The sequence below is a fragment of the Lacerta agilis genome, chromosome 1, assembly GCF_009819535.1.
Source record: "Lacerta agilis isolate rLacAgi1 chromosome 1, rLacAgi1.pri, whole genome shotgun sequence".
NCBI classification, from domain to species: domain Eukaryota; kingdom Metazoa; phylum Chordata; class Lepidosauria; order Squamata; family Lacertidae; genus Lacerta; species Lacerta agilis.
In genome coordinates this window covers 112,218,658-112,245,191 of record NC_046312.1, presented here as the reverse complement: position 1 = coordinate 112,245,191, position 26,534 = coordinate 112,218,658, and the positions used below count along the sequence as shown (strand labels likewise).

The window sequence follows — 26,534 nt, the reverse complement described above, 5'->3', positions numbered from 1 at the left end:
CCAAGAGTATATGCAGTTTATTTTTTAATGTACAAAATCTAAAAATTAGCATTACTTAGAGCATACATTTGTATGCAAAGCAAAATTTCAGCTTTAAGGACACAATCTAGCCCCAAATTAAGCATATTGATGCTCCATTCATTTCAATGAAAGAGCAGTTTTAATTCTTGTAATGAGCCTTCAGTTATTTTGGCTGGGCTGAGCCCTAACAATACTCCTTTAGTATGTGTGTTTACTAACACTACATTCAATCTCTTATATTAAATCAAAGCAAGTAAAAATTTTCAAGGAACTGCAAACATTCCATTCATATTTTATCAAACAATGTTCATGAAAACAAGATTGGTCTTATAAGTAATTAGGATTGAAAGTCTTAAATCACCCTTGATATAAAGTTAGGTAAAAACAAATTATAGGAACAGTATATAAATAAGACATTTTGAAATATTTACACTAGAACAGGATCTAGTCAAGTTGCTATATAAAAAAGGAACTAGTGTCTTATAAAAGTACTACTCATTGTGCATACATTTGCCTTACACCAATTTAAAGTGTATTCATATAGTTAACTCTAAAGACATTTGTGTAAAGTCACTTGGGGAAGGAAATATTTTGCATCCTAGGAAGTCCTAGGAGTAGAAAATGCAAATTGAAAAAATAGTTGTTGAGAGAACATTAGTCTCCCTGATCTTCATATTTTAGTCTCTGGCTTCTTGCTCTTGGGAATAAGAAAGATGGTGCCATCTCTCGTTTGCTGCAGTGAGTAATCATTAAGTGAATAAGGCTTGCCATCTTCATCCCGAAGCATGCGAAAGACCTCGACATACAGGGTGCTCAGCTGATTTTTCAGCAGTCGCAAGCTCTTGTCGTTTTCTGCTTTCTCTTTGAGGAGCTTCTCTTTCTCATCCTTGAGATAACCTAAGTCATGCTCCAGCTCGGTTATGTTTTCCAGTTTCCTTTTGCGGCAGTTCTGAGCAGCCACTTTGTTCTTGCCTCGCCTTCGTATGTCACGAATCAGAGTAAGCTGTGCCTCATTGAACTGCTCCTTGGACATCATTTCATTGAAGTCATCCACAGGGAGATTGATTATTTTTTCAACAGGGAAAGGGATACACAGAGCTTTTGCCCTAAGCTCATCTCTGCTGAAATGAGCATCGAGTTGGCTGGAGGACTTGTCCTTCACAAACGGAACTTCAGCATGACCAGGGTTTTCAGGCAATTCTTTTTTGGGTATACTTGTAAGCTGCGATTCAGGATTTGAGACGCTCTGTCCCGGGGATGGAGACAGCGGAGCATAGAACTGAAATGAATGCATTTTAGCATTGCTCTGTGGCACGCTTCCAGGAGCACTATCCATCTCTTCCATTTCAGAATCACTGTATCCAAATCCTGTATCTCTAGAGATGGAAGATGACCCAACAGAATGAGTGGGAGATGATGTACTGGGACTCGCGTTCAGCGAAATGCCAGAATCTGAATCGTTGGATTCTGGGGCATTTCCTGAAAGGTCACGGTTAAAAGCTTTGCACTGAGCAAACTCTGAAAGATCAATAGGTTCATTTAAAAAGCCAGCAATTGCCTGGTCCACAAAATTTGGTGGTGGGGGAGACGTGTTCATATTCACACCAACGAAGGAAGAGTAGAAATCCTCAGAAAAATCAGTGCTTGTGCATGATGTGTTGTTTTGGCTAAGATCTTCCGGCAGTAGCATGCTGGAAAAGGAAGCTTCCAGAGGGCTCAGGTACTCTGGACTGCAGTTAGCAACTTCTTTCTCCATAGCAGGAGAATCATAAAAGCTAAAGTTCATATCGGCCTCTGCTGATGCGTTTTCCAAGCATGCATTTGGGGTTACTTCAACCAGATTATCATTCTGAATGTTAAGACACTATAAGGAAATAGGAGAGAGAAGTTCAGCAATGATATATACATGATGAAGTTTTACTGTGTGACAGTTAACATTGTGCACCTACAAACTATCCAGTTGATTCATTTCTTGTGCTTTGGAGGTGATACACTTCACTATAGCTTGCAGCATTTTGCTTTTTCAGTCACCTGTTTCCTTTCACTATACAGAAGTTGTGTTCTACAAAGATGCCTGCTATATACCGTATTTTTCGCTCCATAGGGCGCACCGGACCATAGGGCGCACCTCGTTTTTAGAGGAGGAAACAAGAAAAAAAATATTTTTCTGGTTATCCTCTTCTAAAAGCCCTGATTTTTTTGAGGATCAGCTAAAAGTTTTGTAGCTTTTTTTGCAAAGGGGGAAAAGCAAAGAGGAAAAGCCCCATTTTTATGGGGTTCAACTCACATTTCTGCAGCTTCTAAAGGAAAGGGAGCCTTTTCTACAGTTTCCAGACAGATAATCTAATCAGCCAGTCACATGTCGCTGGGGAAACAAACAACCTCCCTCTGCAGCACATTCAACAATGGAGGGCGGGGCTGAAAGGGAGCTGGGGACTCATCTCTCCCCTGATCTCTTGCCGATCAGCTGCTGAGCGGGATCCTTTCAACACTCCCTTTTCTCTTTGTAAAATAAAAAGCATGATCCTCTTTTGGCCCCTGGGAAATTCAGCTCCCGGGACCACCATTCGCTCCATAAGACGCGCAGATGTTTCCCCTTACTTTTTAGGAGGAAAAAAGTGTGTCTTATGGAGCGAAAAATAGGGTTATTTAAAAGGGAGAATGTGCCTAGTCCCTTGGCTGGTTTGGATGTACTTATATCTGATGAATCCTACAAATAAATTGTTGCAGGCAATCTTCCCTCAAGTAAACACTTCCGTATTAGGAATCTGCATCTTCCCAGCATTCACACTTAAGTTTTTTGCCTTTGGTAAAATGCTGCAATTCCCCGCCCCCAGCTACCGTGCATAGGATACCTATGAAATATAACTGTTCATGTATCTTGGACAGTTAAAATACCTGCTGAGCAGCAATAATCCCCCAGCCTCTGTGCCATTTACATTCCTGCCCCCACCTTTAAAAAAGTTGCTTTAATTTCCTTGGTAGTTGTGGAAGTCAGAGTTGCTTTGGAGTGCTCACTCGACACAATGTTTTTTAAAAGCTGCATGCTTTCTCTTCCATGTCTACTGTCTTAACATTCCATGGATAAAGCTGAGTAAGGGCTTCTGAGAAGTCTTCAGCTGTTTATCCAAAGAGGTAAATGGAAACTGAAGCGTAGCTATACCTTGGCAGAAATGCTAATCACTCCATTCATTGTGCAAATTGCATGTTCCGTAGAGAAAAGTGCTACATATTGAACTGGGGGTTCTGTTCAGCTTCTTGGAAGTGCAAAACAAATGCTATCCTCCCCACCCCCACCCCCCTTGCTGTACAGACCCTAGGAAAACCAGTAAAGCAAGCCTTACTAGGGGAGAGTTAGCCCCAAGCTTGGTGGAGCTAAATTTACATGAACTCACTAGGCCCAGCGCCTCCAGTCAACTAAATCAGGTGCTTTGAAGACCCAGCCACGCCACTATTCACCGTTCTCCCTGCCATGCTCCCAGATGCTTTTCAGCAATGGGCAGCAGTGCTGCTTTTAATCCGTCACCAGTTTTCCATCAGGCAGCAGCTATCTACCATCTTGGTTACACAAAATGTAGGGCCCCAACCTGTAAGCTATAAAATTTAGATCTATTGGCCAGGGCATTGCATTTTGGGTAACACAAGATGGTGGCCTGGTAGAATGGAACAGTCAAGCCTAGGCACAATTCAAAAAAAGTAGTGCAGCCCCACAGAAGCATGTTTTTTTGGAGGCCTGCCAGAACCACTACTTGGTCCTGGTTAGTTGGGTTGGGGGCATCAGCATACCAAGAAAAGACCCGACCCCAAGTCCGGTGCCAGTCCTGAGACTCAAGATTACGATTTGTATTGCAAGGCTAGAAACGCAACACAAACTTCACAAGCAGCGCAGGCGTTGCTTTAGAATAAAAAGTATACAAAGGTTTGGATTGAAAGGGAAACTGCCGATACGGGCAAACATTTCGCTGTTCTTCTAAAAAATACTGATTGATGACTAAACATAGCTGAACCTTTCAAGCCGCTACCTTCAACCTCATAAACCCAAATTTTAATTTTGTAAATACACAGTAGCTGCAAGACAACAGGACCCACCGTCCAAGGGCAAAAATATAAAAAGTATGGATTTGCTTTTTAGTATAAATATTTGCCCCCAGTATTTGGCTACTTATTGAAGTGTTATTTAATAGTAATAATAAATTTGATTATTTAGTAATTCGCTCAAGCACTGACTGCTGCCTTTACCTGCAACTCCGGAATAGACAGCAGTTCTTCCCAAACTTGTTCTATATCTTGTATGGTCTCAGCATCTGCCGCTGTCAACTCTGGAATGGTAGACTCAAGGAGAGACGGATCAAGTGGGATCATCCGATCAGATTCAACCAAGACCTGGTTGCTGTCCATCTCAGAAGGTGCCGCTGGCAGAAATTCAGCAGAGGGAACCTGGAATACCAGGCAACAGATTTATTTATTTTGGTTAGTTATGCTTGAAACCCGCTGGTTCTTAGGTTGGCTGTTAGCAATGAAAAGTATTCCGTAGTAGGGACATAGGCAGCTGCTTTATAGCAAGTCCTGTCCTTGTCCACTAGCTCAGTATTGTCTACACTGGCTTGCAGCAGCTTTCCAGGGGTTCAGACCAGAGATTTGCCTAGGCCAACCTGGAGGTGCCAGGGATGGAACCAGAGACCTACCGTATTTTTCGCTCCATAAGACCCACTTTTTTCCTCCTAAAAAGTAAGGGGAAATACCAGGGGCCAAAAACAGATTGTGCTTTTTATTTTACAACGAGAAAGGGGGGGTGTTGAAAGGACCCCGCTCAGCAGCTGATCAGCAAGAGATCGGGAGAGAGATAAGAGTCTCGGCTCCCTTTCAGCCCCGCCCTCCTTTGTTGAATGTGCTGCAGAGGGAGGTTGTTTGTTTCCCCAGGACATGTGACTGGCTGATTAGATTATCTGTCTGGAAACAGTAGAAACTGCTCCCTTTCCTTAAGATTTTTCAGAAATGTGAGTTGAACCCCATAAAATGGAGCTTTTCCTCTTTGCTTTCCCCCCTTTGCACAAGGAGCTTTGCTTTTCCCCCTTTGCAAAAAAAGCTGCAAAACTTTTAGCTGATCCTCAAAAAAAAACCCAGGGCTTTTCCCTTTGCAAAAAAAGCTGCAAAACTTTTAGCTGATCCTTAAACAACAGGGCTTTTAGAGGAGGAAAACCAGAAAAATATTTTTTTCCTGGTTTCCTCCTCTAGAAATGAGGTGCGCCCTATGGTCCAGTGCGTCCTATGGAGCGAAAAATACGGTGCTTGCAAAGCAGTATGCTGGTATGACAATCTACATTCAAATGTGTTTGTTGCTTAATGCATGACATTAACCAGGACACTGCAATCACAGAATTGTAGAGTTGGAAGCTCCCTCAAGGATCACCTAGCCACAACCCCCTGCAATGCAGGAACCTTTTTGCCTAGGGTGGGGGCTGAACCCACAACCCTGAGATTAAGAGTTTCGTGCTCCACCAACTGAGCTATCCCAGCACCCGATAAAGAGACAGAAAAGGGATTTTAATAGTTGTAAAGGAGAGGCCAGATTAAAAACATCAGACTTGCAAGATTTACCTGGTCATCAGCAAACAAGAAAGTTTCTGCCAAAAGCTGCATACAGTCATCAAAGAACAGGTCACCTGCATCTTGTTTGGAGATGTGAACGCTCTGTAGATTGAAGATTAAAAAATAGCAGATATGTAATACTTCTACTAAGTTCAGACAACCTGTTCCCCCCAAAAAAGGCACAAAAAGCACACCACAATGCAACAAGATCATTAAAGAAACGAACTTGCTGGTTGCAATTATTAATATCTCCTGGGTGATATCCTCCAGGAGGATTAGAATAAAGGACAATGTAATCTAAGAAGAATCTCATTAAGTATTGAAAGACTGGCTATACAAGTTCTATATTGGATAGATAGTAATCAGAAAATATATAGGCATCTGTACTTCCTGGAATTTCATCAGGGGTTTCAAGTGAACCCATGGAGCAATAAATGGAAACCGTAGCACTAGGATAAAAAACGAAAACAAAATGGGATTCCTTACTTCCTGAATAAGTTTGTATATAACCACAGTCTCACAAATTATATCAATCCCCTGGTGTTCAGATAGTTGCTCTGGAGACTTGCAGTAACATTCTTTAGGAAAAGGGGGGGTTGGGAGACACCCAAAATGTAGATCACATGACAAAAAGTTGGGGAGGTTTTTTTACCTGTGAATAATTATTGGATGTGGTGGTATTTCCTGATTCAATGGCTTCAGCAGGCTGAATAGGAACAAATTCTCCTGTTTCCTCATCCAGCTGCAGCTGGTCTAGGAAGGCTTTTTCTTGCTCTTTCTGAAGCTGCTCTTGTCTCTCCCTCTCAAGCTTCTTCTGTTTTTCATACTCATATTCCTTCTGTCTTTGGCTAAAATCAAAAACTTCACGCCTTGCTCCAAGATCTATATCTTGCCTCCAGAGAATGTCGATCAGGTTCATATCCTGTATGTGTAAAAAACAACAACACCCCAGTATAGATAATAATATTGGATCTTCAAACTTTCCCCCCCCCCTTTACATAGTTTTCAAAACAGTTGCCGTCTCATCTAAGTTGATTTAAATCAGGGTTTTCCAATCTTTGGTCTGCAGCTGTTTTTGGACTACAACTCCCATCATCCCTAGCTAGCAGGACCAGTGGTCAGAGATGGTAGGAACTGTAGTCCAAAAACAGCTGCAGAAACCCAAGTTTGTGAAACTCTGCTTTAAATGGAATCAAAGGACTGTAAACTGGTGGTCTGAGACCTCAAACTGCACTCTGGGTATTCTCCATTGCATGCTGGTACAAAATTCATGGTATATTTGACTTCCTTCCCGCCCCACCCCCAAAAAGGTTAAGATGTGACTTAGCGGCATCATAATAGACGTGGGTGGCGCTGTGGTCTAAACCACTGAGCCTGGGGCTTGCCGATCAGAAGGTCAGTGGTTTGAATCCCCGCGACAGGGTAAGCTCCCGTTGTTTGGTCCCAGCTCCTGTCCACCTAGCAGTTCGAAAGCACATCAAAGTGCAAGTAGATAAATAGGTACCACTCCGGTGGGAAGGTAAACGGCGTTTCCGTGCGCTGCTCTGGTTCGTGAAGCGGCTTAGTCATGCTGGCCACATGACCCGGAAGCTGTCTGCAGACAAACGCCGGCTCCCTCGACCTATAAAGCGAGATGAGCACCGCAACCCCAGAGTCGTCCACGACTGGACCTAACAGTCAGGGGTCCCTTTACCTTTTAATAGACTTTCAGTCGTGAGCACTAGCTTCAGATTAATGCAGCAGTCACCACATCAGTAGGATTTATTTGTGAGTAAACATGCACAGTAGCAACTTCATGGCTGTAAGCACTAGCGATTGTCCCATTAAACCTAATGGGAATTCCTTGTAAGTGAAACCCAGGTTGCCTGCGTTGTAAATACGCATTACAAATTCGAAGTAATGGACCAGTGGCATGCATTAATTAGCACTGACATACAGTTTCCAAAACGCAATTACAGGATTCCGTTACAGACGAAGAAAATTACAGAATGCTTTTAATAAAATGTAAACATTTTAAGGGACCCAGGTGGCGCTGTGGGTTAAACCACTGAGCCTAGGGCTTGCTGATCAGAAGGTCGGCAGTTCGAATCCCTGCCACGGGGTGAGCTCCCGTTGCTCAGTCCCAGCTCCTCCCCACCTAGCAGTTCGAAAGCACGTCAAAGTGCAAGTAGATAAATAGGGACCGCTCCTGCGGGAAGGTAAACGGCGTTTCCGTGCGCTGCTCTGGTTCGCCAGAAGCAGCTTTGTCATGCTGGCCACATGACCCGGAAGCTGTCTACGGACAAACGCCGGCTCCCTCGGCCTATAGAGCGAGGTGAGCGCCGCAACCCCAGAGTCGGACACGACTGGACCTGATGGTCAGGGGTCCCTTTACCTTTAAACATCTTAATGTGTCACGTTTCCCCCCCCCAAAAAAAAAACCCAACCTCATTCTGTTATAGCTGCTGTTCATTCAAAATTGCAATGGGAAAGCTGTCTTTGAAACCTGATATTTTTTGAGTGCTTCCAGAGGGACCCGTTTATTGAGCTTTGATCAGGGGAATTGTTTGCGGGGGGTGGGGGGTTAGACAACACCGGCTATTTAAATGAGCACTCATCCTTATTTGTTGGGAACCTAGATGCTAAAGGTAAAAAGGTAAAGGACCCCTGGACAGTTAAGTCCAGTCAAAGGCAACTGGGGTTGCGACGCTCATCTCCTTGCATCAAAGCACATTCCAGTGCATGGTCCTGCAAAAGTCTGGTCTTTGGGGAACGCATGTTCATTGCACAAGACATCTTAATCAAGTATAGTGGCACAAGCTGAATTGGTCAGTAAGTGACTGAAACCCACCCAGAGATAGCAACAATCTGGAAACACCCTTGGCCTTAACAGGTTTTTTGTTTTTTTAAGCATGAAAACAGGAAGATCCTTTAAATCATACCATTTGGTCCATCTGGCTCAGTATTGGCCATGGGATTCGGCCCCTGGGCCTTAGTTTGCCTACCCATGTTCTAGAGTTTCACTAACAAGTCATTATCCCCGTACTGCAAGTTGCAAGGGGTTATGGCTGGGAAGCAGCAGCCTTGCAGTTTTCGTACTGCAGATCAGGTTCTGAGTGGGATACGACAACTCTGCAATGTTGTCTGAGTGAATTAGACCCCCCCTGTTGCAGGTTGAAAGCTGGGCTGAAGTTGAGATTAACTAACAACGAACCTGGCATTGTTACTCACTGCTTTTACCTCCGTACCGCATGGTGGGCAAAGACAATAGTGCACGACAGCCCTGCAGTGTAGTGTTGTACTCTTATTGCTTAATCCCCAATCCGGTGAAGCTTGCTCCCTATTCTGTAACACTGGTTGACCCTAACAAAAGTCTTTGTTAAACTGTGAATTGTTCCCTGGTTTGTGAATGGTCCGACACAACTTACTTTTCTTGTATGACTTGGAGAACATTTTAACGGGGTAAGGGTGAGCTTAGGGCAAATTACCTTGTCATAAAAGTAAGCCATAAAATTCTCTTAACGTGCATAAGACCAGCAGGATCAAAGCAGTAACTGCAGCAATATATATTGCTCCCCATACTAGCAGTTAAAAGCTTCAAACACGAAGTCCATGTTGTAGGCACAAGGCAACAATGGAGTGGGGGGGGGGAGAGAGATAAGCAATTTTAACTTATTCCCCCTGCAGTCTGCTGTGCACCCCCTGCCTAAAAAAACAGCAGCTGTTCCAGAAAGTCAGGGGACCCTCTTGCAGAACACAGGAGGTAGCACTGGGGGCTGCAGGGGGAATTGGCAAAAATCAACTCCACTGCATCTTGGTCCATTTCACAAACAAAAGGCTTTCCATCTGCAGAAGGGCAAGTCTGGACCCGACCCACTGAATCTTAAGTTTTCAGATAATGTATTTGCTAAATAACATCTGGACTGGGATTCACAGGAAGAGGAAATTAGGTGGAGAAAAGTTTCTCACGAGTAAGAGTAGAGTTCAGGGTTGCCCAAGGAAAAGCAGGAGCCCCACTAGGTTTGAGACACAAAGGGAAAGACTTGTGGACAACACAGCACGGACTTCTGCAATTCACCGTTGCACAATATGGCAATGAATGCTGGATTACGAGGGCTACAGCCACAATAGCTAGATGGGACGTTCACATTCAGAGGCAGCATTCCTTTGGATACCTGACGCTGGGGACAAACAGGGAAGGGTTATTGCTTTCCTGTCCTGCATTTGGACGGACACTACAGGAAACAGAATTCTGGACCAGATGGGCCATTGATCTGCTCCAACAAGGTGATTGTAATGCTCCTGCGTGCCCATGGCTATATTCACCAAATTCCAGGCTTTCCCTCTAACGTCTATCTTTCTAATTAAAGCATATTTTAAACCTCTTCCACGGAGATGCCAAATTTCACTAGGAAAGGGGTAAAAACGAAGAGAAGCTGAAAGAGTTATTATGGCTGTCCACAGTAAGGGTTTGGGTCCCTCCAGACTGCCATGGTAGAACGAACTAATTAAGTCTGGCAATAACGGAGGATGCTGCAATATGGCAGGGCTACATTAAAGGCCAGTAGTTTACCAGCTGCTCACCCTCTTCTCTCATGGCAGATTTGAAATGGCTCCTTCATCTCTGAGCATTTGCAATATGTTCTGGATAAAAACGGCAGGATCTGGATTTTAGATTCCATTTCTAAGTTGCTCGTCGTTTTCAGAGTGCCATCGTCTGGGCTGCTGTCTCTGCCAAGCGAGATGCACAGATCAAGGGCCTATCCGCGATCCTCAGCATGTCAGATTAACTACGTGTCTTTCCCAAGTTTGCTTTGAGCTGCAACCAGAGCCGACTTTCCCATGGGGCTTAGCGGTGTTTCGCGCCAGGGCACCGGCCTCTCAGGGGCACCCCAGCAAGTGGGGAAGCTGCGCGGTTTTGCCAGTGGCCTCCCTTTCCCTGCATGCCCGCCAGCTGCGCCCCGCCAGGCGTGCAGCTTCCCTCCCAAGCCTCCTCGGGAGGAGAGCGATCCCCACAGAGGCTTATGATGGAAGCTGTGCCCCGCCAACCATATGGCTGGCGGGTGCGCAGCTTCCCTCCCAAGCCTCTGCAGGGATCGCTCTCCTCCTGCAGAGGCATGGGGGAGAGTTGCGCCCCCCCCCAATGGCTGGCCATGCACAGCTACGGCCACCCCAACACTATCCATGGTAATTTGGGGGCGCTGAGTGGATATTTGCACCCCGGCGCTGCATCTGCTAAAGACAGCCCTGGCTGCGACAGTAGAAATGAATAGAAAACAATCGTACAGACAGCTGCTTTTGAAATACAGGGGAGTTGCTGGCATGAACGTTACGGCACAGCCTGTTCAGAGTAGTTGGGAGGTTGGAGGAATAAGCCAAATCTATGCAAAATGAGATGAGAGCAGCTCCCTTTTAAATGCTTTATATCTTACATTACATTACATGGCAGGGAGTTGGAGTAGGTGTGACTCTTGGGGTCCCTTCCAACTGGACAATTCTACAATTCTGATTTTACGATGCAATGACTTTTTCATTAACTGGAATATGCTTAATGTGATAATTTGCAGGCGCTCTGTTTCATTAATTTTAAATAAAGCTTCCACTCACCCCCACCAAAAAGTATTTAAGGTAAGGCTACGTTCCAATTAGATTGATTTCTACAAATTTATGTTCACAAATATTTCTTAAGGTTCCTGTTAATGCTTGCATCGACGTCCAAGTTCAGATGAATGTCAAAATGAGGCTGAATGTGTTGATAATCCTACACAAGATTAATAAACAGTACATAACACATAACACATGTCTTGCTAACCACATCCCTCAGAAGAATTTACTGCTAATAAAGAACAACGCAATGGTCTATCATGTGACTTGCTCCATAAGAAGACTTTTGTTCTCTTTTTTTTCGTTGTGCAAGTTCCCACATTATGTCAGAGGAAATAGCTGTTTGGGCAGATCCAAGAAAGGGGAATGCCCAAGGAAAAGGACTAGGCTTTCAACACCCGTGAAAGCAAGTGTTTTGGACAAGAAGGGTTTTCAACTAAAACCTGCTTTCCCCCCTACAACTAGGCAACACCCCTTATGTGAGACATTCACTACTGTCCAACCAACACTGGTAATCGAAATGTACGGGTTTTTTTAATCGTGATGGGAACCAACTAACACTTGCATTGAACAATAATTTTGGTTATTAAGTAGTTTAACTATAGTCTCAGCGGGGCTTGATTAATAAGTATTACTGTTTTGCATTTTTATCCTGCCCTTGTTCCAAGGAGCTCAGTGGTATTCACCTAAACAATGGTGCAAGCAAAACAATTTCTGCTTGCACAACGAGTCTTTCCTCCCATCCTACTCTGCCACCCCAAATCTGCACCAAAGGGTTAGGGGAAGCACAACTATTTGACGTTTAGAAGACATCTGAAGGCAGCCCTGTTTAGGAAAGTTTTTAATGATTGGTGTTTTAAATGTATTTTTAATCTTTTGTTGGAAGCCGCCCGGGACGGCTGGGGAGGCCCAGCCAGATGGGTGGGGTATTAATAATAATAATAATAATAATAATAATAATAATAATAATAATAATACATTTTATTATTATTCTTTTATTATGGTGGGGGGAAGAGGGGAGTCCCATTGTGCATGCAGAAACCATTTTGCTAACACAGTTATTCAGTTAAATACAACCCTGTGGTCCTTTTTTCTTTTGCACTTTACAACAACCATGTTGAGGTAGGTTTAGAGATAAAGGCTGGCCTAAGGTTTCCCAGTGAACTCGATGACTGGGGATTTGAGCGTCCACAACTGCATTCCAACCGTCTACCTCAGTGTTTCCCAAACTTGGGTTCCCAGCAGTTTTTGGACAACTCCCATCATCCCTAGCTAGCAAGACCAGTGGTTGGGGATGATGGGAAATGTAGTCCATTTAAAAAAAAAAAAACCAGCTGGAGACCGAAGTCTGGGAAACATTGGTCTAACCATTATACCACTCCGAGTCTCCACAATGGCCTGTGCAGGACTGGGAAATGGTGGGCTCAGGTGTTTATTTCTCAGAGCACAGATTTAATGTGCTTAAAACAACTTGAGTGGAACCTCAGTTCTCGAACGCAATCCGTTCCACAAGACTGTCCGAGTTCCAAAACATTCGAGAACCGAAAACCTCATCCAATGGAGAAATGGAAGAAAACGCAGCAGAAGCCGCTCGACTTCCGAGGCGCGTTTCAAAAACAGAAGCATTTACTTCCGAGTTTTCGGCGTTCGGCTTCCGAGACGCTTGAAAAAACCGAGGTACCACTGTATAAGGTCCGTTCAAGTACAGGTAGGAAACGCAGGCTTTTATGCTAGTATCAGGGGTTAGCTTGTCTGAGTGCTCAGGCTTGGAAGCTGTTCTCGGCACCAGCCTGAGCCCAGGAAACTTGAAACAGCAAGAAACAAAATTGCCCCATGGCATGCACAGAGTGTCTTTTCCTCACCACTGAGTAATCGCTACCTCTCCCCCCACACTCACGCTTACAAGATCAGAGCTACCTAGCCAAATGATATGGCTTCCCAGCAGGCTTAGGGATGAACCCCCCTCTTTTTCGAAATCAAATGCTGACTGGCATTTGGTGTTTTTACTCATTTACTGATACGCTTTCCCAGAGCCTGTTCCGAGCCACATTGCTAAGCTTAGTCTGGACTTATAAAAGCAGTTTTAATAAGATAAACATAAATGTTAAACATTCACATTAAGCAGCCATCTGGACCCCAACGGAAAATTTCATGTTTTAGGTTTACATATCAGCATTTGCCATCTGGGTAGTCGGTTATAGATTTTATGTGAAACTCTCCGTGTGCGTTGTAAAGTTTGGCTATTAACTCTTATTGCGCTTTAGCAAACATATTTGCATCAGGATAAACAAAAGGAGCAAGGCAAGGGCCCCATATTTAGAATTTTATATTAGGTGTATATAACAAAAGCATTCTGTGGTCCAAATATGTTTAAATCCCTGCCAGGAGGCCTTAAAATAATTATAAAAGATATTACAGCAAAGTGTGTAATGAAATTTGGGGGCAAAGGGAAAACAGGGTTTTTCAAACTGAGTGCCACCAACTCTCTGGCTCAAATGAGTTTATCTTAATAATAGTGGTGATGGTGATGGCACTGATGAAACACGCTCTACCTGCAATGTGACCCTAATGAAACCCAACTGACCAAAGTGAGGCAGAAGCAGCTCCTTCAAATTTAAAACAAAAATGAAGCAAGCATATTTATCTCATGCCTATGAAGGAAGGCATGTAAGATCTTGAGGTGAGTGGAAGAATACCTCAGGATCATATCTTAAAACAGCCTCAAAAGCCGATCACACCGTTTACCTCAGAAATAAGGTAACTGAGGCCAAGTCAGAAGGGTTCCTCACTTTTTCAGGGAAGTTTTAATCTGAGACATTTTAATGTATCCTAATATCTGTTGGAGGCAGCCCAGAGTGGCTGGGGAAACCCAGCCAGATGGCAGGGTACAAATAAATTGTTGTTGTTGTTGTTGTTATTAAAATAAACAAGTCTTGTTTTAGTGGCACTGGATGAGCTGTATGGTTCTGGCAATAAGTGTTGCTGTCACTACCCATGATTTGGACTGTCATTATGCCTCAGTTTATTTAGAGTGAAGCCAAAGTCTTCCTTCCCCATTGTTCTCTTTCTAATTCTTTCTCACCTTGCTAGCCAGATCTGCCATGCAGCCATTTCGAAACTATCCAAACAAAAGGCTTCAAGGAAAAGGGGTAACTGAAGAATACATGCTTTATACCATCGGGAATGAAGTTTGCTTTTCACACAGATTGAATGCCGTTCCGCACCGCCCCATCCCCCCCCCCAAAAAATGTTTTTAATTCCACGGACCTACTTTCCTTATAATAAACAAATTTTGAATAACTGCCTACGGTTTTCATTCCGCTGCACTTGAACACGATTTTGCTACATCTGCTAGGAAATGGCATATTTCTGGTTGCAAACCAACGCCCTCGAGCTTAAAATCAGTGAGTCCGTGCATATCTAACATTCTGTTTATATGCAAAAATGGAAGTATCCCAGCATTCACACTGAAACATTGTGGGAGTAGGAAGTGTACATGCATGCAAGGAACCTATAAATGAAAGTATTCCGGTTTACCTTACACAGTCCTCACCTCTCTCTAAGCACACCCTACGATTAAGAGACTGATCTGCAAACCTTCCCACCCAATCAGTTGTGAGTAAAAGCTCAAAACTACAAGGATGGGGAAGGGGCAGTCTAGAGCTACTTGCAGCAGCTTTGCTCCTCAATAAAAGTCATTTTGATCGTGTTATTTTATTCATCAAAACAAGTTTACATGGCTGGCTTGGCCCTCGCTATCATATTCCTTGAGTGGTTTTTAGCTCGTAATGCTCAATAGGCCTCATCACAAATTATATATGCAATGTTTCTCAATTGGAAGTTATGTATCACAACCAGCTCTGGATTACCCAACATTTTGAGTGCTTCATTTTTTTAAAAAGGGGGGGAGCATAAGACACATGCTGCAATGGTTTTATCTCAAGTATTTTCTGAGAATTCAAGAGGTACGAAACAAAATTATAACTAGGTAGTTAAGATAATTTTCATCTGGCGGGAATGCTTCCATAAAACATTCACAAAAGAAAGAGCCTTTCTCACTTAAAAAAAAACAACCCAGCTTTTTCAAAATGCCAATTTTTAACTGTACCTGGTGTAAGTGTTCCATTAAAAAGCTATCACTCAAGGTAAGCTTGAAAACCTAAACATTTTATCAGAAGAGAATCAGTTTAAATACCCAACTATTGGCATTTTTCCAAGTTTCATGTGTTTACAAAAACAATGAAATTTCTGAAGCACTTATTTTTTTCCATCATCATTGCTGCTGCTGCTTAAGACGACCATCAACCGTAGCAGGAAAGCCAAAACTTGCTCCTACATTTTCCATCACTATTGGTCTTTCCCTGAAAGGCCTTTAATTTACAGGAGCGAAAGGGAGAGGTCAAATCTCTCAGCTGCAATGAATAATTGTTTTGCATGGCAATTCTTCTATTTGCCACAATTTTGTACTAAACTGTCATAACGGTCCTGATGCAACGATAACTCTTTAAACACTTTCATGGTAATGGAAAGGTGGGACAATTCAACAAATGTCTACATGCGTACATCTATTCAACCAGTGATAAATACATTCTGGGTTACTGTAACATCACCAGGATGTGGTAAAATATTTGGAAATATTATTTATGGTGATACAGTTTACCTTTCGAAAAGTAGTTATATGATATGTGTGTTATTAGACTGACTTTCAGTACTTGGGTGTAATGCTAAACTCTGAAAAGCTTATTATCACATTTGGGTATCACTAACACTGTAGTTTAGCATGACATGAATGAGACCAAAGCAAACCTTGGACACACTTGGATGATGGGAGCTGTAGTCCATCGATGGGACCCAAGCTTGCAGAACATTGGTACCGAGGACTGCAAAAGATTGGGTGACTTGGTGAAAGTTGGGGGCTCCACCATACGCAAATGCAAGGCCCCCACTGGATACAACCCCATGTTCTTTCTCATTTCAATGTTTGCAATTCTGTCATTGGCACAGACAACCCCAGTATTTGCTGTTTAGCCATGTTCTCCACACACCCTTATATATGACCCTGTCTTTGCTGGGCACCTTAAAATGAGCTTCAGAAACCTGCAGAGCTAGCCTGACCAGAGGCAATAAATCAAAGGAAGTGTTTTCTTCAAAGGCAATAATGAGTCTATCATCTCGCCTTTAACTGTATTTAAAACCGCATTTACTGACTGGGTCCATCAGCAGCTTCCCATATTACTGGAGCGTTCCAAACTTTTCACATCTGTGACACACTTTTAGACTAATAATAATAATTTATTATTTATAACCCCGCCCATCTGGCTGGTTTCCTTAGCCAACTCTGGGCGGCTTCTAACCAAATATTAAAACCAATACAGCATCAAACATTAAAAAACTTCCCTAAACAGGCCGCCTTCAGTTGTCTTTTAAAAGTAAAATAGTTGTTTATTGCCTTGCCATCTGCTGGGAGGGCGTTCCACAGGGCAGGCGCCACTACGAGAAGGCCCTCTGCCTAGTTCCCTGTAACCTCACTTCTCGCAGCGAGGGAACCGCCAGAAGGCCCTCGTCCTGGACCTCAGTGTCAGGCTGAACAATGGGGGTGGAGACGCTCCTTCAGTTATACTGAGCCCAAGCCATTCAGGGCTTTAAAGGTCAGTACCACACATTGAACTGTGCTCAAAAACGTACGGAGCCAATGTAAGGTCTTTCAGGACTGGTGTTATATGCTCTCAGTGGCCACTCCCAGTTACCAGTCTAGCTGCCGCATTCTGGTGTCAATTGCAGTTTCCGAGTCACCTTCAAAGGTAGCCCCATGCATCATTTCACGACACAGTAATTCAGTTTTACTAGTAAACCAGAAGTTACACTGACCCCTTTCCAGCCCAGGAGGGGCACACCTATACACTGCAGCCAACACACTAACGTGTCACGACACAGCGTTTGGAAAGCTCTGCCATATACCAATTTACTGCGGTGTTAGTAAGGAAGAAGTACCGAGCTGCGCCAGGTTCTCCCACAACAGCCATGTTTGGGGACAGCGATGCTGCAAGACCCCAGGTTCATTTTGGACCAGCAGCAAATACCTGTCTAGGGATTTGCACACACAAACCCCATGTAGCTTGTCAATGTCAAGCATACGGAACAAGCCTGTTCAACACTGAGAAACCCTGGTTTCAGTCAACAAAGCACATCTGCAGAAACAAAGGAAAGTGTGTTTGAATTAGCTGTCTGTATTTAAACTAAACAGAGGGGGCAAGACCCTATCAGAGGTGACTGCGATATGATAGTCCAAATGTGGTGATTTGCGTTAGGTGTTGCCTAAGTATCCCTTTGGGTTTCCGGCTTGATTTTTAGCACATTTTCAAACTTCTTCCATTTTTTGAGATGCTGTAATCAGGCTCTGTATACTCAAGGATTGAAGTATACTACAATTGCCTTAAGACTATGAACTGTGTTGGAGTGAAATTTCATAACATTATGGATTTTCTCCATTATTATACTACATAAGGTTCTATTTTCTTTCAATCAATTGCTTATCTTATTAAAATAAGCATGTAATAAAACTATTAAGCTGAGCAGTTCTGTTTTCTCGGCTATCTGGACTCCAAAGTCTGGCTTTCTAGGTCCTGTTAGCAATTTTTTTTTCTACGTGCAGGCAACTCTTGCCTGATTATTCTCTGCTATAAAACCGGTCAGTTGCATAAACAGTACAGAAAATGTTTCCAAGAGACAGTTAATCTTGCTGTACTTTTAGTGCTCCTAACTACAATTCAAACATTTCAGTACACTTTCTTGTGCAAAAATGATAAATTATTATGCAGCCATTCCAAGTTTTCAAAGGGCCTTCTAAACTCAAGAAATAGGCTGCTTTGGGATGGAATGCAGTAACTGAGGCCAAAACAAAGTTTAACTAGGCTGTTAATCTGCGGTCTACTTTTTCATTTTGGCTGAAGTGCAAAACACGCCTACAGAAGATTAATGTCTAATCAGTGCCAACAGACTGTTGCTCGGGCCTGTATATCACTAAGTCCTGCACATTGCATGGCCATTTTCTTTATGGCAAAGCAGTATGGAGAGGAAGAGATTTCAAAAAGAGAAACAGCAATGGCTGTTTTAACCTTTATCTCTCCCCTGTTCTCCTGCAGGACTACAAACATTGCAAACCCATGTCTGGAACCCAGGGGATAAGAGAGGCAATTGAGGACCGATGGGAAATGGGCTGAAAGACAGTAATCTTTATCCCAAATCATTCTCTGCCCCCTATTGCTTTGGGGAAGTTCATCTGGCTCTTTCTGCTACAGTACTTCAAACTTTGTTCTGAAGGCTGTAATCATATATATGTTTAATTTTATTTACAGTGGTACCTCGACTTACGAATTACTCGACATACGAATTTTTCGATTTACGAATGGACATCCGTGGCGGTTTTAGATGGGGTTTACTCGACTTACGAATTTTAGATGCGGTTTACTCGACTTACGAATTTTTCATTTCCAATGCATTCCTATGGGGAAATCACTTTTTTGACTTACGAATTTTTCGACCTACGAATGTGCATTCGGAACGGATTAAATTCGTATTTATTACATTTGTATACCACCCTTCATCCAAAGATCTCAAAGCGGTTCACAGCATAAAAACAAAGCAGTAACACAAAATAACCCTCATACTATTCTCCTGGTAACTGAGGTGCCCCATTGAAATTCTTATGACTATATATATATAAAAAGAAAAAGAAATCCTTATGCTATATAAAAACCAAAAAGAGTTTTTTCCGCAAGGTCAATATGGAAATATCCAAAATAGGAAATGCCTAATGAGTGAACAGCAATACTTTATGTTATTATTTTAAAATATGTTGTTGTTGTTGTTGTTTTTAAGAAAAGGAAAAGAAGTAAGTTTATTTCCTCATTGCACAAGCTGCTGAAAGAGCTGTATATCTGTGTCTTGTGGGAGAAACTTCCTACAAGAATTGCTGGTAATATTTGCAGTTACACTATTAGAAGAGGCAAAAGTTAACAGGAAAATCGATTTTTTGAAATAAGTAAATTTTAAACAGTTACACACCCCACCCCACCCCCATTCCTTACCCTTGGTACCCAGTGGATCCTGACTTCAAGAAAAGTCTCATTCCAAAACCAAAGCAGCTGCCTTGAGGGGAAATAAATGATTGCACAACTTCTTTCTGGCTTTCAGAGCACTGAAGTTTGCACGCTAAAGAACAGCAAGGGCCCTTTTAGGGAAATTATGACAGGCAACTGCCACATTTCGTTAAGTCCAAAAGGAGAACGCAGAGAGTATCCTTCACAGATAAGTAGTTCCATGTTGCAGACACCCGACAAATTATTCACATTTGCAATCTGATCAGGTGTTGTCAAAACAGTAATAAATATGAACACAATTTTTCTAAATCTATTCAAGTATTTCATTTCCTTGGTCAAGAACTCCAAAGCTGCAGTAGGCATGCCATTTCTCATGTGCCTTAGAAACGGAAAAATAATAATATACTCTCTTTTTTTTGCACAGTACACCAAGTTCTAATTTAATGTGTTACACCTCCTCCATATACCATCTTAAACTATTACAAACAAAAGGTTTGAGCTTTCAATCATACCCTGCAACGTCTCTTTATTTCCCACACCCCATATTTCACTAGCCTGATTAAGGGTTTTGCTGAAAGAATGCTCATTTCTTTATGAATTTTTTAGTTAGATCAAAAATAGTAATGGTATGATGCCACAGTTGCTTTTGGATTCTGTCTCCCACCCCCCAGCCCCAAAAGAAGAAGTTTCTAGGCCAACATTGATACCTGCACTTCTGCTTAGGAAAAAAATTAGACTGGTTTTGAAATTAAACATGCCTTACCAAGTTTGCTTTGGGCATTATATCAGATTGTCTTATGAGTGTTGGGGACAGGAAATGAAGGGTAAGATAAAGTAAATGTGACTTGTTCTTCAGGATGAAATCATTTTCCTTATTGCGCCAACAAAACAGGGTTGCAACATTAACACAGCAATCCTATTTTTCTACTCAGGAGGAAGCCACAGTGAGTTCAATGGGACTTACTCCCAGGTAAATCTTCTTTGGCGATCACTCATAGCAGAGTAAGATTGTCTTCCGTAAACACGGTTTTAACAATGAGTCTGTAAGCGACTGTGGAAGCCAATTCTGGATCCAACACCCTTCCACAGTGGGGACATTGGTTTCCAGGCGGGAATTGATCATGGTGTGGATTTGCCAAGCATGCCTTCCTCTTAGCACATTTCTCCCTTGAGTCCTGAGTTCGAGTGTCTTCAAAGCCCAAGACACCTTTGGTAAAGGCTGTTCTCCAACTGGAGTGCTCGCAGGCCAGTGTTTCCCAGTTGTCAGTGTTTACTACATTTTTTAGATTTTCCTTGAGACAGTCTTTAAACCTCTTTTAAAGAACAGTTTCTACCCATGGGCCGTGAGGCTGCTGAATGGAAGACAGCAACATTGCAGCTGAAGTTCGGGGTTGGAGGAAGGTGGGGAAGAGGGGGGCTCGTTTAATCTCACTGTAAACATGTGGTACAGTGACAATAAAGTACTGTATTTCTATTTCTATTTCTATTCTATTTCTATTTTTGTTGACCACCAGCATTACGTTTTCCATTTTAAGTTCGAAATAGAGTAGTTGCTTTGGAAGACAATCATCAGGCATCCGCACAACTTGACCAGTCCAACGAAGTTGATGTTGAAGAATCATTGCTTCAACACTGGTGATCTTTGCTTCTTCCAGTACACTGATATTAGTTCGCCTGTCTTCCCAAGTGATGTGTAAAAAATTTCGGAGACACCGTTGATGGAATCTTTCAAGGAGTAGAAGATGGCATTTATAAGTGGTCCATGTTTCACAAGCATATAGTAAGACTTACTCCCAGGTAAATAGGTATACGATTGCTCCCTTAATCAGTGAATTGGTTAATTTCAGAACTTTTACTCAAATACAGAGACGCCCCAAATAATCAGGGAGCAGATTTAATGATTTTCTTTTTGACTAAAAGTAGATTTTTTTTACAAATATAAACTTTTACAAAATCTTAAGATGGCTTCTTCCCATCTGCAAAGAGCCATTTTCCCTGCTCTCATATGGAAAATGCTTTCCTACTATATACAGTGGTACCTCGGGTTACATACGCTTCAGGTTACAGACTCCGCTAACCCAGAAATAACGCTTCAAGTTAAGAACTTTGCTTCAGGATAAGAACAGAAATCATGCTCTGGCGGCGCAGCAGCAGTGGGAAGTCCCATTAGTTAAAGTGGTGCTTCAGGTTAAGAACAGTTTCAGTTAGAACGGACCTCCAGAATGAATTAAGTACTTAACCCGAGGTACAACTGTACATTGAGCGAGTGCATTACAGAAAAAAATACAGAAAATGTACTTCTTGCTTTACCCATCCACTGATTGAGAGAGGAAAAACCAGGAGGATTAATCAATTAAATTTGACTTTAATCAGGTTGCAGCTCTCATCACTGACTTACAACATTTCAGGTTTGAGTGCTGAGCCATGGTACTAACTAACGTTCCCAACATCACCCTCTAATAGTAAGGCTTAAAGCTGAATCTCAGTGATAGTGCTGCTGCTACTGAATGTCCTTGTCTTTTTCTCTCCTCCACAGCAGTTGGCATGCTTTCATGCTTCCCGAACCTCTGTTATGTATCTCCCTTTGAAACCACTTGTAACAGCACTCTGCCTCCAGATTTTGCGAGGTTAAACTAGTGCGGCGGTAGTTATCTGAAGCTTACAGAGGTTGTGTTGGCTATGATGACGTAGCAAACACTACATACATAAAAATAAACAGAAAACACGCACACGAAAAAGAAGATTTCATTTATTTCTAATAAACCTAGAACGACCAGAAGCAAAGGAGAACCTTCATCAATATTTTTGTTGCAGTGGCTTGCAAAATTGCAAAGGGGGAGGGGGGCCTTCAAAGCAAAGTAGCCTGGCCAGTTGTTTACTTGGTGCAGCCACCACAGAAACACCTTTCTCAAAGTGGCCCCCTTCAGCAGGGAATCATGTACACTGGCCCTTAATCTCTTTTTTTTGCAAGAGGCACTTGAGAGCAAGTACAGTACAGTACTGACATTTACTTAATGGAGATTAAAGGCTGGAGGTGCCCACAGAAAGCCTCACTCACACACCTTTGCCACAGACCCCCTTCTGGAGCCTTCCAAAACCTCAAAAGGACGCTTGTTTTCTTGTACAGTTGTGGTATCTGCATGCCATATCTTCCATTCTGCCCGGAGCACTGGCTTTCAAAACGCCTTTAAAAATTACTTAAATGGTGATATACGGTAAATCCATCCGTGCCTGTACAGTGCCCCAAAGCCACAGAACCCTACACAAGCGTTGCAACCTTTGCACTTGCAGATATGCAGATAATTAACAGTCCTGTAAAATGTAACGCAGGTAAGGCCGAGCCCTGACAAACCAGAAGAAGGCGGGGAAGAGGGCGATTATGAAAGAGATGCTGACAGATGCCAAGGGAATTTTTTTTTAATAAAAAAATTATGCTCTCGTCTTTCGCCCTCTCCTGCTTGCGGTGCCAATCGAAGGTCCACCAACCAGAGCCACGCATATACCATGCCCTGAGCTTCAGGAGTCCACACACAAAACACTTTCACACACCACGGCACCATTTGTTTCCACCCTGGGGAAACAAGAGGACAGTTGCTTCCTATTAAGTAGTGGGTGGACATAACACTTCCTCCCTGCTCCCCTCTTAAAAAAAGCAAATACAGTCTGGAAAGGTACAGAAGAGGTGCTACCCAAACATCAGGTGTTAAGTCTGAAGTTGTCTGCTCCTGGAAACAGTTAAGTTGAATCAGTAACCATACATTTTTCAAGCTTTCTTGTGCCGCTTTACAGTCCTGGAGAATGCTGGAACTGTATTTTGTGGAGGGTGGTGGGAATTGTAGCTTCATGAGGTCAACCCCCTTGACAGTTCCCAGGATTCCCATGGGCGGAATCCATGATTGTTAAAAGTGGTGCAAGAGTGCTTTTAAACGTATGGTGTGGATGTAGCCTTGGGGGCGGGAGGGACACAGTGCAAACCTACCCTGTTTCTCCTAAAATAAGACATAGCCATAAAATAAGCCATGGCAGGATTTCTATGCATTTGCGAAATATAAGCCGTTCCCCAAAAATAAGCCATACCCCGAAAATAAGCCATAGTGACGTGGTACCTCCCATTAAAACAGCCTGGAGAGGCATGGCAATGCAGCGTACCGATGCGACACGGTTAAAATAAGACATCCCCTGAAAATAAGCCATACTGTGTTTTGTTGAGCGAAAAATATATAGACGGTGTCTTATTTTAGGAGAAACACGGTATACATATCTACTCAGAAGCCAGTCCTACTGAGTTCATTGAGGCTTACTCCCAAGGCCTAGTGATATTATACAAGTCCAAACCTGCCACACCTTTCACGTCATGAATGAAGAATTATATAACATAATGCATTGTGTGTGTGGAAACCAGGGAGAGGTATGCATGCACTTTTACTTTTGTTGCCGTCAAACAGGAGTCTCAAAAATAGAAATAAATTTCCAAGACTTGGGAAAAGCTTTGAACATGTGTAAAAACACCAAGTAACTACTATTTTGGGTGTGGTGCAGTGCTTGGCAAAATGCACAGCGCACATAAGTTGCATACGCACCATTACACTTAAAAGTATTACTTCCCCCCCCCCCCCAATGATTCTCGGGAACGGTAGTTTCTTGGGGCTGTGCGGATTGTAGTTCTGTAAACTACAGTTCCCGTGATGATTGGAGTGGGGGTGCTTTGAATTTATGGTGCATATGCAGCCAGTCTGAGGTCTCATCCAGGAATCTATTATCAGCAGAAGTGAAGTGGTGGGTTTTAACTAGGGAGAGGCGCTTTTCAGAGATGGTACTCATGCATCCCAGAGGAAAAGTCACCAACACTTGCCTCATTTCGATGGCAGATTAAGACATTTTCATTCCCCAAGGCTTTATGCTGTTAGACTGTATTGCTGTTTGCATGGAACTCTGCTGTTTAAATATTTCTTTTACAATAAGGTTGTTTTTTTAAGTTTGTAATGACCCTCGTGGTCCCTTCCAACTCTACAATTCCAAACTTAACTTGTTTTTTGTGATTTTTGTGCACGCACGCAATTTTTGTTGTTGTTGTTGCTGTTTTATTTGTTGTGAGTGGATTTTGGTATTTTAACAGTTAGTACTGAAGTATGTTAAATAAATGCCCAAAGCATTTGCTAACGGTTATTTTGAGTACTAGCACTGGTAACTCTGGTATGGGCTACAATCCCGTAACCAGTGTGCAAGTCCCATGGAACATAGTGAGGCTTACTTTTGAGTAAACAAGCATAGGATTGTGCTGCTAAGTTAATTCGCCACTGAAAAGCAGCTTACAGCTTCCTTTTTTAGTGGCACATGTTAAGTCTAAGCATGTTCCTAAAACTACCAGAAACACACTTCATGTTTGCACACATACACTATGGCCAAACACCACACAAAGAACCAGATCCCAAGATGGGAAGCCACGTTTTAATAGAAAACATCCAAAAACACCATAGCACATGCCTCCTTCCAGACTCATGTCACCACAGCAAAATAAACAAGTGAGTTTGTATTCATAGGTGACAATTTACACATTCCCCTTCCACATTGAAAGAATCCTTATAATTAGTTATACCATCAGCAACAGTCCACTTTGAAATGGCTCAGGACTGCAGTATCTCAAGGACCACCTCCCCCCCCCCATATGAATCAACCCGGACCCTGTGATCAGCATCTGAGGCCCTTCTTCATGTGCCTCCTCCAAGAGAGATCAAAAACGCAGCAACACAAGAACAGGCCTTTTCTGCATTGGCTCCCCGCTTGTGGAATGCTCGCCCCTGGGAAACTTGCTTGGCACCTTCATTATATATCTTTAGGCACCAAGCAAAACCATTCCTTTCTTCCAGGGCTTTGCCTCATTAAATAATCTATGGTGCTTTAAATTGGAAGGGGGGGAAGGAACATTTTTTTACTATTTGAAGGGTTCTATATTGTAAATCGCCTTGTGATCCTCAGATGAAGGGAGTTATATAAATTTTAATAATAGTGTAATAAAAAATAGTAGTAATAGGTAGGTAAAGGGGACCAAGATGATCATGGACACCAGTGGGGGGGGGGGCTACAGTCAACTCAAGTGTTTCCTCATCTCCTCCTTTTTTCTCCATAGATCTCCTTCAATAATTTAGGAGATCTCCTTCAAATAATTTAGGAATCAAAGCATTCAGCCCAAGCCTCCAAAAGTGTTCTTGTTTTCAAGATTTCAGGACTCAAACCATTTCAGAACCCATCCGGGTACGCTATCTCCTAATCCCAAAACAAAATAAAAAATATAAAAAATCCTTCCAGTAGCACCTTAGAGACCAACTAAGTTTGTTCTTGTGCATGCACACTTCTTCAGATACACTGAAACAAGTCACCAGACTCTAATCCCAAATCCGCAGGGCCCGTGGTGCGCACACGCACGCACACACGCTGAGGAGAGCAGCACTCTGCACATGCCCATAAGCACGCGCCTTTCTTTTTACAAATTTGCACTCTGCCCCAGGTGGGGGTCCAGGTTTCGTTTTTTTTTTTTTTTTGGACGGGTTCCAGGTTCATTGGGAGAAGAAACAAAGCCCCCGGGTGAGTCCCAAGGGTCTTTCCAACTTAAAGCACCCGACTGCCCGCAAGCAGCCTCCCCTGCCTCGGCCCCGGCCTCGCCGTCGAGGCTGGCGGCGCCCGCCGGTGAGTCAGCGCGCTCGTGTGCGTTGCGTCACGGAGGACGGGGCGGGCCGGGGCCGAAGCGAAGCCGGCAGCTGACAGCCGCCCTCGCAAGCGGGGAAGTGGGTGGCGCCTGCTGCCCTCGCCCCGCCCCAAGCCGACAGGAGGAGAACGCGCAACGAGGCCTGGGTCGCCCCTCCCACGCCCCTTAGGGACCTGCGGTGGGGAAGGGTCTCCTCCTTAGGGACCCTCTCCTTGCTCAGCCCGGTGCCGTCGCAAGGAAGGCGCGCGCGAGGGGGGGGGTTACGGGTCTCACCTGCGGCGCCTCCACCTCCATAGTGCAAAGAAGGAGGTTGACGCAGCGGGCCAGGCTCACCGGGCGGCTGGGTTGGGCAGCGCTCGGCTTCTTCCCCGACGGACGGGCGCTCAGAAAAGCTTCTGCTGGCTCAGCCGTCCGCTCCGTCGCGCTTCCCCGCTATCCCCTTCTCTGCCCGCCCCGCGCTGCCGGGAAAGTCTCCTCCGCCTGCCCTGCTCCGCCCCGCCTTCTCCCGAGCCACTCACGGGCCCGGGAGGAGCAGGAGG

General features: G+C 43.5%; 1 protein-coding gene across 1 annotated transcript; it reads right to left on the bottom strand.

The window, feature by feature from the left end:
• Positions 1–26,534, bottom strand: NFE2L2 (nuclear factor, erythroid 2 like 2). Its single transcript, XM_033167498.1, has 5 exons — positions 26,269–26,534; positions 6,263–6,532; positions 5,620–5,712; positions 4,261–4,458; positions 1–1,885 (listed from the first exon to the last, which is right to left on the bottom strand). The coding sequence occupies exons 1-5, from the start codon at positions 26,287–26,289 to the stop codon at positions 692–694; spliced, it is 1,776 nt and encodes a 591-aa protein (XP_033023389.1). The 5' UTR covers positions 26,290–26,534; the 3' UTR covers positions 1–691.

Excerpts from the sequence above, each read along its gene's own strand:
- NFE2L2 (XM_033167498.1), bottom strand. The coding sequence starts at position 26,289 with ATGGAGGTGGAGGCGCCGCAG. Across the intron at positions 5,713-6,262 it reads CATCCAATAATTATTCACAG|AGCGTTCACATCTCCAAACA; the intron begins GTAAAAAAACCT and ends TTCAATCTACAG. Across the intron at positions 4,459-5,619 it reads TCTTGTTTGCTGATGACCAG|GTTCCCTCTGCTGAATTTCT; the intron begins GTAAATCTTGCA and ends CTGGTATTCCAG.